Genomic DNA, 14,519 nt, shown 5'->3' on the forward strand with positions numbered 1-14,519 from the left:
TTTTATTCCTAGTCATTGATGTTGATGCCGGAAAGGTGGCATTGCATGTGTGTGCGTTTGTGTATGTGTTTCTAAGAAAAATAACCTATTTTGCCTATCTCTCAATAGTTGAAAATGCTAATAATTTATTGTTTGGTTTTTAAATTTTCAATTCAGTGACACATTGTTTGGTGTTTTATTATTTTATTAGCAGATGGCAGCTTATTATACTCTAAAATGTTGTATTATTTCACTTCTCCTTTTAAAAGATCTAAATTTATCTTTCCAGCCATCCACCCATTTCTTGATGGGACATTTATTATGGGCCACACGAAACTTCACAGGGGCTGATCACCACTACCAGGAAGCTTTGTCCATGGAGCCCTCACTTCAAGGGGCTCTCGACTCTCTGAGAGCCATGAAATGTTACCTGAAATTCCACTACGCTGCTCAGAGCGCTGCGCCTCAAGAGTCCCCAGCTGTAACAGTGGGCACCAATTGCCCACCTAAAGGAAAGGAGACAGAGAACAGGGTCATTTGTAAAACTGTAAGTGAAACACATGGCTGTCATATTTTGCACTTGTATATCATCTTCCATAAGTTTTACTTGTATTCATTTATAGAAGTAGCCAGAAGACCGTGGAACGAGAATATTTATGTTAGCTGCCTACATAGTGTTTTTAAGGTGCACATGCAGTCTACTACTCTTTTAAAGATTGTAGGAAATTCCAACCATATTTGGCCTCATTGTTATGAAATGAAATGTTTTTTTTTGTGATTGACATTGACATAAGGCCATTTTCCTCTCATTGTCAATTGTTTTTTTTCCGAATTAATAGCTAGTTAGTTAACATTAGCAGGACTTAAAATGCTACTTTTTATGTTTTATATTTGAAGTATTTTTAAAATAAACTCCTATTTGTTTGTTTTTAAGAATTGATAGGCATTGAAACTATATACATATTTAGTGTGACCAAAGAAACGGGTGGAACACATTAGGCACCTTCAATTTTCTGGCATTTATAAACCTGAAAGTTTTTTTAAAACGTTCCTTTAGGGTGAAAAGACTCATGGAAAACTATTCTCAGTTTCTGCAGTGTTAGATGAATGGTAATGATTGCTGGATATTACAAAATACTGCATGAGATCCTCAATCATTGGAAGGTTCACAGCGTGATCAAATTAAAAAAAAAAATTAACTTCAATACTAATATTGGTTCATTTCCTTTCAGTGAAGTGCTCTATTAACTGAACTATCAAGATCCTGCTTAATTCTCCGGAAAAAAATGATATTGTTAAATTATCTAAAATATTCAGAAACAGACAGCAATCCTTAGGGTAATTGAAAAATAAATCCTAATTGAAGTAAAGAAGGGACAAAGTGAAACCATTAAAGTTATTTACCCATGGACTGAATTACTGATATCATATTATTACACAGGAAAATAATGAAGAAAAATGCATCATAGAGACCCGAACACGTAATCGTAATGACTGCAATGGTCAGTGCACTCAGACCTGTACCATCTCGCCAATCAAACTGGATTCCTGTGGCAGTGACTTCAACCTTGAAAATGCTATCAGTGAGTACTTTTCATTTCTTCTTCTATATTGCAAAATATCTTGTTTTAATTAGTGTCTCAAACTATTTGCTTACATACATGTTACAGTGAATGACATAATCAGTCGGATGGTGAAAAGGTTTGAACTGAGATATTGCCAAGTTTAACTAGAAGTTCATTTTTGATCAATAATGAGTTCTTGTCATAAATGATTCAATCCACCCTTTTTGTACATCTTCTGGAGATAGCAAAGCTTAATTTCACTATTTTTTTACAGCTAGTCAAGCTGAAAAAGTATGAAATTTGAGAAAAGCTGCTGGATACCTTTCCCATACATCTGACCATAACTTTATGAAAAATCACCAGATTTACTTCAAATAAAGATTAAAATGCTATGGGGAGCATATTCTTTCAGAAATGGAAAAAAAAAAATATAAATCCAAAAGTTTCACCCTCCGGCTGATTATGTCATGCACTGACACATATCGTGGATGTCCAGTTGTTGAATTGTTTTGCTTATTTTGTATGATATTCTTGTTTTTGTTCTTTTGTTTAATTTTCAAGTTTCTGGAATAGATTTTCTGTCATTGTTTTCATTGGTTGGTTTGGTCACAAAAGTACCAGTTTGATTAATTTTGATAAGAAAACAAATGAAATCTATTTTGGAACCGATGGTCAGTAACGTTGAATATGTTTTATGTTTTTCAGAAATCTGTTCTGTTTTATTTTTAAAGGAAGAAAAAGAAATTGTTAACCAACGAGAGAAATGTTATTTGAATAATAAGAATCTTGTAATATTTTTAATGATACCTAACAGTTTGGAGTGCACAATATAAGTATGCATGACAAAGGAGATTTAGTGATATAAAGATATAGCATCATCATATATGTTGTGTCAGTGACTAAACGAATTTTTAAACTTTTGGTAATAAGCCTCAAAATGGTAATATTATTTTTGTACTTCTTTTGTGGCACTAATTTCTGTTTTACCTCAAAGTTGTGGTGTGAAATAATGTTGACATTGGTTAAAGAGACATCTAGTGGTTGAAAGATGTCTCTACCTTAAAAGAGGACTGAACCATCAGGTCCCTGGAAGACAAAAACACAAGACTATCAGCATTTTATAAATTCCATCGTAGTCAAACATAAATTGAAACCACACAAGCCACTTACCTACAGAATTAAGTTACATACTACACATTCACTAATATTCAATACTGATCATGTGTAACATGTTGAGAATCAAGCTTTTCAGCCACTAGAAATTGGAATGCACGGCCAGTTGATGCCATATTGAAATCAAATTTTTATGACTTGTTATGATTAATGAGTGTGTACATCTAAACAAACACAGTGACATCTGCCTATGATTAATGAGTGTGTACATCTAAACAAACACAGTGACATCAGCCTATGATTAATGAGTGTGTACATCTAAACAAACACAGTGACATCTGCCCATGATTAATGAATGTGTACATCTAAACAAACACAGTGACATCTGCCTATGATTAATGAGTGTGTACATCTAAACAAACACAGTGACATCTGCCCATGATAATGAGTGTGTACAACTAAATAAACACTGTGACATCTGCCTATGATTAATGAGTGTGTACATCTTAACAAACACAGTGACATCTGCCTATGATTAATGAGTGTGTACATCTAAACACAGTGGCATCAGCTTTTGATAAATGAATGTCCTACATCTACATACGGTGACATCTGACACCGCTGTGCATCATCTTGGCATCTCCTTGTCAGTGATGTTAGCATTACAATATCACGTGTCTTTGTTATATTTGTTTTGTTTTTGTTTTATCCTCCAGTATAATCCTTTTGTTTCAGTTTTTTTACATGTTAATTCTTTTCTTTTGACAAATGGGAGACTTGAAATGTGGACAATCATTTGTCTTCTGTTATTTATTGAAGCATAGCATTTTCTCATATTCGTTAACAACTGAGCACAGGATTTATCCTCAGATGATGAAGTTGGCTGTCATGATGAAGAAGAATAAGTTTGCTGTCTTTGTGACCTGTTTGTATTTTAGAACTTTGTATTATTCTTGATTTTTTTTTTTTTTAGTATATATCGTTCTTTTGATTTACTTTTTAATTTTTGTTTTTATATTTGTTTGCCATCTCAGTTTTTGGGAAAAAAATATGTTACAGTGAATGACATAATCAGTCGGATGGTGAAAAGGTTTGAACTGAGATATTGCCAAGTTTAGTTAGAAGGTCAATTTTGATCCAAAATGAGTTCTTGTCATAAATGATTCAATCCACCCTTTTTGTACGTCTTCGGGAAATATCAAAGCTTAATTTCACTTCTAAATATTTTTTACAGCTAGTCAAGTTGAAAAAGTATGAAATTTGAGAAAAGTTGCTGGATACATTTCCCATACATCTGACCATAACTTCATGAAAAATTACCCGATTTACTTTAAATAAAGATTAAAATACTCTGGTGAGCATTTTCTTTCAGAAAATGCAAAAAATGCATATAAAAAATTTTCACCTTCCAGTTGATTATGTCATGCACTGACACATATATTGCCAGTTCTGTTTCTTTGGTTAAAGAAAAAAGAAAAATGGTTGTCCGTTTTCAGAAAACAAATGCTCTTTCACTATTAATATCAAAGACGAAAACGTGGTCAAATGTACAGGTATTGTGATTTTATTCTGCTTATTTCTTACATCAGCTTGCAACTTTGGAAAATAAAAAAAATACATGTATTCCTGGCACTGATTATAGAGCTTCTTTTTCCAATTGACGAAGATTGTGGTGTTCATTCTCTGGGCAGCAAAAACATTTGGATTGGGAATGGGAGCGAGACAGACAAGAGTAGGATGTTTGAGACATGCAGACAGTTTAGATGATAAGGGAAAGTTAGATTGTAGCATACTGCTTTGCATATTCATTTCATACAAAATTTGGCACCAATTAAGATATTCTTTTACGCTTTTGATTTTCTCATCTAATATTGTCTGATTAATATTTTTTTTCTTAAAACTTTATTTTGATAATTCAAAATGCTTTAATCTATGTGAAGTTGAATGAGTCTAAAATCCAAAATTTCTCATTGGTATGGATTAAAGCCGCCCAAACCAATGCCAAATACTCTCTATTAATATAATAGTTTATAGCAGTGGGTAATAGGGAACAAACGTGTGACATAAAAACTGATTCCAATCTCACTGGAAGTGTAAAACCACTCTTCCAGACGACTGGATACACATACCTTGTGTAATTGATCATCATTGTGAGGCTATGTGGTCTAGTGGTATGACACTCACTTTCGGATTGGAAGGAAGGTCCTGGGTTCGAGACTCGCTCGGCGCATAGTTGACTCCTTGGAGAAGGCTCTTTACTCACATTCTCTCACTGTACTCAGGTGTAAAATGAGTTCCTGGCCGTTAACAGCGTTGTCTCTGTCCAAAAAAAATTGTAAAATCGCCTAACAGGCATCATGTCCCGTACTAAATGTTAAATGTTCCTGTTGGCCAGGGACACATTGTAAAGCGCTTTGAGCACATTTAGTGAATATTGCGCAATATAAAAGCTCAAATTAATCATCTGGTTTCAGGATGATGGCATCTTATTTTGTAGTCTAAATAGAGTCATCAATAAAGATCATCCATCCTCACTCTTTTCCGTCCCCGTAATCTTAAGAATTTGCCTAAACATTCTGCAACTAAAATAGTTATTCCATCTTATGACTCAATATTTAACCTATTCATTATTAGTCCTCTGGGGGACTGGTTACCTACTCACTTCCAGGGAGTTTGGAACCGGAAGAGTATAAGGTGTGACGTCATGACTTCTCTGCCCGATTAAGCCTATAGTTGTTTTTAGTTATTACTCTGGTAAATATGTGAAAGTAGTCTGTGACTAATAAATTTTCACTTTTTTTTTTCGCTTTTTTAAAATAAAAAGACAATGTCCTCAAGGTTAATGTCTTAAAGATTTCCAACAAAATATGAAATTTAACACACATGGGGAATAATGGTTAGATTGGTACTGTGACTGCCATTTATGTATTGGCCATGTTATGTACTCAGCATTGACACATTTTTAAAATAACATTCTGATTTGATGAAAAGCTTCGTACAGTATAAGTCTGCCAAACCAAAAATGGATAGATCAAAAAGTTGGATCATCTGTTGAAATTGAAATGCACATCAAAATGACGAGGAAATTAAATCAAAACTTCATTAAACTGTTGAACTGCATATTTGCTGCCCGTCAAAAGTTGACAATGGCCCATTTGTGATTGTTGACCAACTTGCATTGACATTATACTATATCGTCTCATTGGGATCAGTTTGGTTGACAATTTTCTAAATGCTTTTAATGATCTTTTAAATTTGCTTATAATTGTAAAGAATTTACCAATGATCAAGCTATATTTTCTCTTCCCTTTTTTATATTGATGATATAAATAGTGATTATGAAAAAAAAAAATTGCCCTGATTATTGAGGGACTTATTTGAATGAATGTTATAATTTTAGATTCAATATGTTTTGAAAATATCGTTCTTTGTCCTGATGCATCAGGTTTCAGACATATATATATATATATATATATATATATATATATATATATATATATATATATATATATATATATATATATATATATATATATATATATATATATATATATATATATATATATATATATATATTTATTTTTTTTTTTTTTTTTTTTTTTTTTTAATTTTTTTTTTTTTTTTAATTTTTTTTTTTTTTTTAAGTTTCTTTCATTGATCCTTTAAAACCTGTTCCACCACTCCCACCTCTCTTTTAATTTTGAATCGGGTTAATTTTCTTCCAATATGTATCCCCGCTCCTACCCCCCACCCTCCCCTTTTTTCCCTACATCTGCCATACCTCTTGGGGTTTCTGAAGATTTGTTTTTGTTTCTTTGTTTTTTTAAAATTTTGTTTTATTTTGGGATCTTTTAAAATATGTATGATCTTAACATAGATTATTTGATGTACGATGATAAAGAGGATGATTTAATCTTATTTATTTTCTCTTTAAATTGAAAATTGAAAACTAATCCTTTATTGAAATTATCTGACATGATTCCCATGCTCTTTGGTGTGTTTTGTCAAATTATCCATAAGAATGAGCAATGATAAGGACGGTGATCAACAAAAGAGATGATATCGGTGATAAGAAAATTATTATTATTATTATTATTATTATTATTATTATTATTATTATTATTATTATTATTATTATTATATTATTATTATTATTATTATTATTATTATATTGTTATTATTATTTTTATTATTTAAAAAAAATTTTTTTTGTAAGAGCTCTAGATAAAGTAAATTGCTTTGCCATTGTTTTACCTATTAAAAAAAAAATCAATTTGAACATAAGACTTTCTGTAGCAACACAGTTATATTTTGCTATCACTATTTTACGAGGCACTCATATATTGGAAACTGTCTGACATGGAATGAGGTGTATTTATTTCGATATACCCTAATGCAAATGTTGGCGTTTGAAGCTGGAAGAAATATTAATAATAGTTAAATGGAATGGAAGCTTCTGGTAGATTAACAAAGCCATAATGTGGACGTTTTAAGTTACCCTTTATCAACAAATTTATTGGCTTTTGTTGACAAAGGGGTGCATTACGTCCACATTATCTGTCTTCGGTAATTAAATTGAAGCTCCCATTCCATTTGTCTCTTGTTATTTAAATAAACCAGCAATTTTCAAGTTTTAGGTCCTTGTTTGAAGATTTGGTCTTCATTGGCCCAAATAGGCTATTATTATCTGTATTATAAATTGTGATAATTTTGTACAGCAGTTTATTTATTTTTTTGCTTTAAACATCAAATGATTCTCATTTCCTCAAACAAACTATATTAATAGTGGGACTGAATTTCTCTATTTGTATATATCCATTTTTGCCAGGAGGACAGCTGGTGCGAGTCCTGATATGGACTTTTCTAAGCTCTTTTCTCACATTCTCTCCGCAACACTCATGTATAACATGATTACCTGGCCATTTATAAGGCTGTCTTTGTCTAAAAAAAAAAATTGTTGTATGGCTTGGCTGTTGGCTTGGGGACTCCTTGTAAAGCGCTATGAGCAGTTGTGCTATATAAAAGCTTTGAGTTTTTTTTTTAAAGATCAGCAAGATCAGATACCACCAGCAAATGTGCTTTTTAGGGTTTGTAGTCAAACTTTCTTCCAACTTCAACAGTCCTATGAGATTCTGATTCAAAGTATGACGGTTTCGATGAGAAGCTTTTAAACTTCTGAAGCGTTCATTTTTGATGATCATAAAAATTGGATGCAGTTGTTAGGATGAGTTTTTGTTTTTGTTTTTCTTATTTTATATTAATATATTAATTGATTAATTCATTTATTAATTTATATTAGTTTGTCTTATTTTTTTTTTTATTTGGTTAATCGATTATATTTTTTAAAAAAATTATGAGGGTTTTTTTGTTTGAGTTTTTTTTTTTTTTAGTTATTTGCTTTTCACTGCTTGAATGCTGCTTGGACTCACGGACTGATGGAAGTTTTTTTTTAAATCACCAAAAAAACTTGAGCATTTATAGAACACAATATCCACTAATCATGCTCAAGGCGCTTTACAAGTTAAGACATATCTGATGCTGATGCTGCTACTGCCTTGTGTTTGTTTATGTGTATTAGTGTATATGTGTGTGTGTGTGTGTTTGTGTGTGTATATAAGCATGATTTTTAGATAGCAATATGTCCATATGCACGAAAGAATTTCAAATTTCAAGTCATTTTAAAAAGTGCCATCCTCATATTGGTTTTATTTTGTTAGTTATCTAAATATGTATTTGAAAAGATCGGTGCTTTTTTCTGTTCTCCCATGGTGGGTGGAGAGGTCACTCTTGTTGTGTCTTCTATATTCCTATGGATTGAACGAAATTGACGTCACTCAGCTCTTTGTTGTTGTTTTTAGACAGCCATTTTAATGGTTATTTCTCACTTAATTCTATTAATCAGACTATAAACGTTTAAGGTTGCATATAGTTTTATGTGTTGTTATATCCGGCTGGTGGATGATGTGAGTTTATTGGCTAAACGTGCAGCACCAATATCTGTTTCCCCCTTCCTTTGCTCAGTTTTGTTTTAGTTCATTTTTATGAGAGATGGTAATTTTTTCCTTGTAAATCATGGAGCTGTTTTTTATGTTCTATTATAGTTTTTAATTTTGAATGTATTGTACTTTATAAGCATTTGTGTGGATCCTTTACGTATGCCTGAGTAGGACTTTTAGGTAATTTCAAAATAGGCACATTGATGAATTTATTTGGGAATCTTCTATTTGGCAAATGAATCAGTCCCTTTTGATTTACTTTTTCTTTGGTGCTTTTTAACTTCAGATCTAGAACTTTTCCCCTCTCATCTTCCTTTTTACTGGCACTGAAATGACCTAAAAAAGTCCAACTCAAGTGCCAATAAACCTCTAAAAACAAAACAGAAAACAACACATTTTAACAGTAACAGACTATATCCAATGGTGTGACTGAAGTTTGAACACGGGAGAGAGGAGAGTGGGATTTGTTTTCTTTTCATTTTAGAGGTGAAAGACGTTCAGATGTTGCTTATGACTCTCTTGTTAAGAAATTATTGTAATGTTTGATTGATGTCGTTTGGAGAAGAAGGAAACCGGGGGGAGAAAGTCAAATATAGCTCGGGGCTTCCAGTTCCAGTCCCATTTCTTTCATTTTTATTTATTTTTGCTTTCCTTTGAGCAAAACTAATGAACCCCAATTTCGTTACTGAGACAACTTGGGTGATTCCTTGGGTTGACATTGAGCCTTACTTTATTTGGTTATTTTGATTCTAATCGAATTTAACCAGTTTAAATTTAAATTGATCGATTTTTGAAGGAACTTTTCTAGCCAAATTTTAAATATGCATCATTCCAGAATACAGTATTTAACTGGTTAAGATTTCTAAGTGAACAATGATTTTTTTTAAACAGAATGTGAAAGGGATAAAATGTTTGATTTGTTTTTTTTTAAATATTTATTTCAAGATTGTGTTCTTTTCTCAAATTTAAAACTTTCACATCATGGAAGGAAATATGAAAAAAAACAAACTTTTCTCTTTATAAAAAATAGTGTTTATTACTTTTAAATATTTTTCTTTCTCTTTTCTAGTTGGTCAATGTTCTGGTAAAGGCGGCAAGACATTTTCCTCTGAGCAAGAAGACATTCTCTGTAAGTATCAATTGAACAAGTCATTTTGTGATAATTATTCATGTCTGTGTAAGTAGTCTTTCAGAGCCTTAAGGCCCATGGAACCAGAGTTTATCCCAGTTTCTATAGCACTAAATGACCAAAAACAATTGCTTGTTACCCTTTGGATGGAATGCTAGTCTGTCACAACTAGCAGACCCAGCCACCCAATCACTGTTGGGTTGACAGGGGCTCAGATAAAAATCTTGACTTCACCCGGGATTGATATCGTTCTCTTTGCGTGCAAAGTGAGTGCTTTACCAGTTGAGCTTTAAGGACCCCATGCAAGTCATTGTAGCTTAATGAATATATCATCAAAGGTCACAAATGACACAGTTTAAAGCTTAAAAACTTACATTAAATTTGTCATCTTGGATTTTTGCCATGAAGGAAGCAATCAGGTAGTTGAGTTCATATCATGCAGTGCTGGTGGTGACAAAAAGTGAAAAAAGAGGAAAATTTTGACAGATTGCCTTTAAGACCCTTTTTTACTGTAATAACATCCACGTTAAGAGCAATTGAGATGATTTAGTACCATCGACACTAGCTAACTTGTGGAGAGATTGGGAAACTGCACTTTTTTGTTCTACCACACATCAAGTCTCCCACTGCTAGTACATTTGATTGGAGAAAATGTAATTTTTTTAGAAAGAGAGGAACTTCCCCCTCTGACACCTAAATTGCAGATTTTTGCCATTCTTAGGAATACCATCAGTGCTGTCATATATATTTATAGACCTCACCAGTCGCTTGAGTGTAAAAGTTACCAAATTAATTTATTCATTTCTATATTTTTATATTTTGGTTACAAAACCCCTGCCATGGTGGCTGATGGTTTTCTTGACCGATGTAGTCATGGTGATAAATTATCGTTTTTATAGCAATTGTGTGCCAACACAAAAGGTATTTTGAGAATCAATCATAAAATTTGGTGCATTGAAAGGGGAAAAAAAAAAACACTTCCTACTGGTGAGGAAATATATTAATGAAATATTTATTTTTTTGGTATTTCCTTTCTCTTATGTAGTGAGGATTAAGTTTATGCTGGTTAAGTGTTGATATACATATATAGTCATTATTTGGATGTATCCATCCTGCTAGAGATCACATGTCTGAGTCTGTTAGGGTTTTTAAGCACTCTTGATACTTAATATACATACATATTGGTCTCTTCAATGTTCAAACTATTCCTCTATGTCTTACTTTATCTTTGGTATTTGTAAATGCATATCTATGATCTTTTAACTGATCCATCATCTTCCCTTTTCGTGGTGCTTGGGATGAATTTAAATCGTTGCAAATGCTTTAAAATCCCAGAAAAACAAAGGAAACAAAAATTTTAAAAATGTAATTCTTTCCCTTGTGAATTCCCAGTCTCTGGTGACTTTACCAGCCGGTTGGAGGATGTAAGCGATCACTATGAGAAAAAAGGAGTTTGTCATGGGGATGAATGTGGACACCTGAGAGTGCAGGTAATAGAAAAAATCCTTGTACTCCATGATCCAACTCATCCTTGTCACACTGACGACACACACACACACACAAATGTATATACACATACAAACACACACAAAAATGACCAAGACAACAACAACAACAACAACAAAAAAAGGAACAAAGTCTAAATTTTGATAAAAGGTTCACATCTGTTCACAATTTTTCCTCACCTTCTATCGAGTCTCATTGGTTTTTACACAAAGGTATTTGAATATGAAAGCCACCCTTACATCAAATATAATTCTAAAAATAATTGTCACAAATTATTTCCAAGGATGATACATTTTACGTTATACAACAGTTATACAGCCCTCCGTGGAGTCGGATTGATATAACACCGCTTAATTCTACGTTGCTACAATATAGTTGAATTTGGTTGTGTTTTATTCTATGGAAAGAAGGTTTTAAAAAAAAAAACACACAAAAATCAGACCTAATTCACCTTCAGCCCCCCCCCCCCCCCCCCCCCCCAAAAAAAAAAAGAAAGAAAAATGCTAAACAAAAAGCAAGATTACCAACAAGAAACTCAATGTGACTTTTTGCTCTTGTGTCTCCTGTTTTTTCGATTTGTTTATTTAAAATTTTTGTTGTTGTTGTTGTCGATTTTACTCTTTTTTTTTTTTTCTATTTGTGAAATACTGTAGTGCTCATTGAATGTGTATTGAATAGTAGAACAATCATAAAGCAGTATCGAACATGTTGAACCTCAAAGGTCATGATTGTAAGGATTAGCGTTGTTTGACCTATGACCTGCTACACTCTCCTCACAAAAAGATCAGTAACAAAAGCCTTCAAGAATCGGAATTTGGTTTTAAAATTGGAATTAGGCCTCGTATCTGGTTTTGTTATGTTAAAAAAAATAATAATAAAGAAATAAACTAAACAAAAAGCAAACAAACAGAAAAAAGATCAAAGAATAAACAAACCTCAAAAAGGCATTATTTAAAAAAAAATTCTTTTGTAAAACGAATTTGAATGCAAAGGTTGTTTCATGTATATACGCATTATTACAAAAGTTTAGTATCTTTATTATTATTCATTAATTTAAAAAAAAATTATTTTTTTTGGATTTAAGGAAAATTTTAAAAACAAAAAAACAACATAAACTGTTTTAAATTGGTATCAAAAGGAAGAAAAAATTGAGAAATCGGAATTTAGCCCTGCTACTATTTTTAAATTCGGAATATTCTGATTAAATGGATTAAATCAGGATACAATCATGTCTGCATGACAGAAGGTGACAACGATCATGAAACTATAACCATTGTGTTGTGTCCTTTCCCAAGGAACAATGACCCTTCTCAAATACTCGTTTTTTTGGCAATGATGGATATTGTAAGAGTGCTTGTACCCAAAAGGATGTGCGGCTATGTAGTCTTGTGGTATGACACTCGCTTTTGGATCAGAAGGTCCTGGGTTTGAGCCTCGTCAGTACATAGTTGAGTCCTTGGAAAAGGCTCTTTACTCACATTCTCTCACCGTACTTAGGTGTAAAATGAGTACCTGGCCATTAATAGCGTTGTCTCTGTCCGAAAAAAATGTACTATCGCCTAACAGGCGTCATGTCACGTCCTTAATGTTAAGTGTTGCTGTTGGTCAGGGACCTCTTGTAAAGCGCTTTGAGCATGTTTAGTGGATATTGCACTATATAAAAGCTCAATTTAAAATTATGTTTTTTTAAAGGATGCCTATATAAGGTGACTTTGACAGTCTTGCTATTTAAGATGGATCCCTGTTGGCCTTGCCTCCCAAATAGCCTTGCATTGAGAGTGATGAATTGGTGGAAATTCACTATGAAACTGTTCAAATTTATTTTTATTGATTCATTTAGGGTAGCCTGTTGCAATTCCGAAGTCTACGCAATTCCGAAGGCTTCGACTCACCTCAACTGAATCACCCTTTTACGACCTTTCTGTCCGTCTCGTGGTTTAAACGTTGGTTTGATTCCACAGAAGAGTCAAATCAGCAGCCAATGAGATTGCCCGATGGAATTGGGGTCATCTAATTTGGGACAGCCGTGTCGCTTTCAGTGATCCCGTGGTTTCCCCGTTTGTTATCGTGCCAACACGCTCATACAAAGTTCATTGGTGCCCTTTTCTCGATAATATTTTCGACTTTAATCTTTCACGGAACAATCGAATCAGGTGGGTAAATGTTGATATTTCTATGTATTCTGTTAAAACAATATTAAAGAATCTATATTCCACCCTTTATATTCTCCTATTTACAGTAGACAGGATAAAATCGATATTTTAGAAGTGTGACACCCTTCGATGCAATTCCGAAGGCGGCCCGACACAATTCCGAAGGCCGCTTGACGCAATTCCGTAGACCGCTTTGATGATCATAATGATGATGATAATGATGACGATAATGATGATGATGATGATGGTAGTGGTGGTGTTAGGGATGATGATGGTGATGAGGATGTGATGATGATCATGATGGTGCTGATGACGATGATGGTGGTGGTGTTAGTGTTAGTGATGATGATGAGGACGGTGATGGTGATGATGACGATTATGGTGATGATGGTGATGATGATGGTGGTGGTGTCAGTGATGATGATGATGATGATGGTGGTGGTGTTAGTAATGAGGATGGTGATGATAACGATGATGATGGTGGTGTTAGTGATGATGATGAGGATGGTGATGATGATGGTGATGATGACGATGATGATGGTGGTGATTATGATGACGATGATGGTGATGATGACGATGATGATGGTGGTGATTATGATGGCGATGGTGTTAGTGATGCGGATGATGACGATGATGATGGTGGTGGTGGTGATAATAATGGTGGTGGTGGTGATGATGATGCTGATTGTTGATGATGATGGTGATGTTACCGTTGGCCTAGGTTTAATTACCAAACGCAAATTCTTGTTTTTCCTTTACAGAACAATGCCGAAAGGATACACAGAGGAAGACCTCCAACGTGCCATTGCAGCCAAGAAAAATGGCATGAGTTACAGCGTAGCTTCCAAGACATTTGGAATCCCCCAAACCACGCTGGTCGACTACATAAAGGGCCGTTCTAATGCAGTGGTGAAAGCCGGCCGAAAAACTTCAATTCCTCCAGAGGTTGAGACTTCAATTGTGGAAGCTATATTCCGTTCGGCTGAAGCTGGATTCCCCCTTACAAAGGACCAGATCTTTAAAAAAGTGGGAAAGGTGGTTCATAACCTGAACCTAAAAACGCAATTTGTCGACGGCG

General features: G+C 33.6%; 1 protein-coding gene across 6 annotated transcripts in view; it reads left to right on the forward strand.

Annotated features, from left to right (window-relative positions):
* The window catches only part of LOC144978351 (tetratricopeptide repeat protein 17-like), a 75,829-nt gene that overhangs the window by 19,970 nt on the left and 41,340 nt on the right, over positions 1-14,519 (forward strand). For 4 of the 6 annotated variants that reach the window (XM_078924273.1, XM_078924270.1, XM_078924275.1 and 1 more), the window contains 5 exons: positions 269-526; positions 1,421-1,562; positions 4,154-4,210; positions 9,723-9,782; positions 11,175-11,272. In XM_078924273.1, coding sequence (XP_078780399.1) covers positions 269-526; positions 1,421-1,562; positions 4,154-4,210; positions 9,723-9,782; positions 11,175-11,272 — 615 coding nt within the window. The remainder of the gene's footprint in view (positions 1-268; positions 527-1,420; positions 1,563-4,153; positions 4,211-9,722; positions 9,783-11,174; positions 11,273-14,519) is intronic. The other 2 variants (XM_078924274.1, XM_078924271.1) reach the window with 1 other exon arrangement.

The sequence above is a fragment of the Berghia stephanieae genome, chromosome 8, assembly GCF_034508935.2.
Source record: "Berghia stephanieae isolate SIO BIC M18660-M18661 chromosome 8, UCSD_Bste_1.3, whole genome shotgun sequence".
Taxonomy (NCBI): Eukaryota; Metazoa; Mollusca; class Gastropoda; order Nudibranchia; family Aeolidiidae; genus Berghia; species Berghia stephanieae.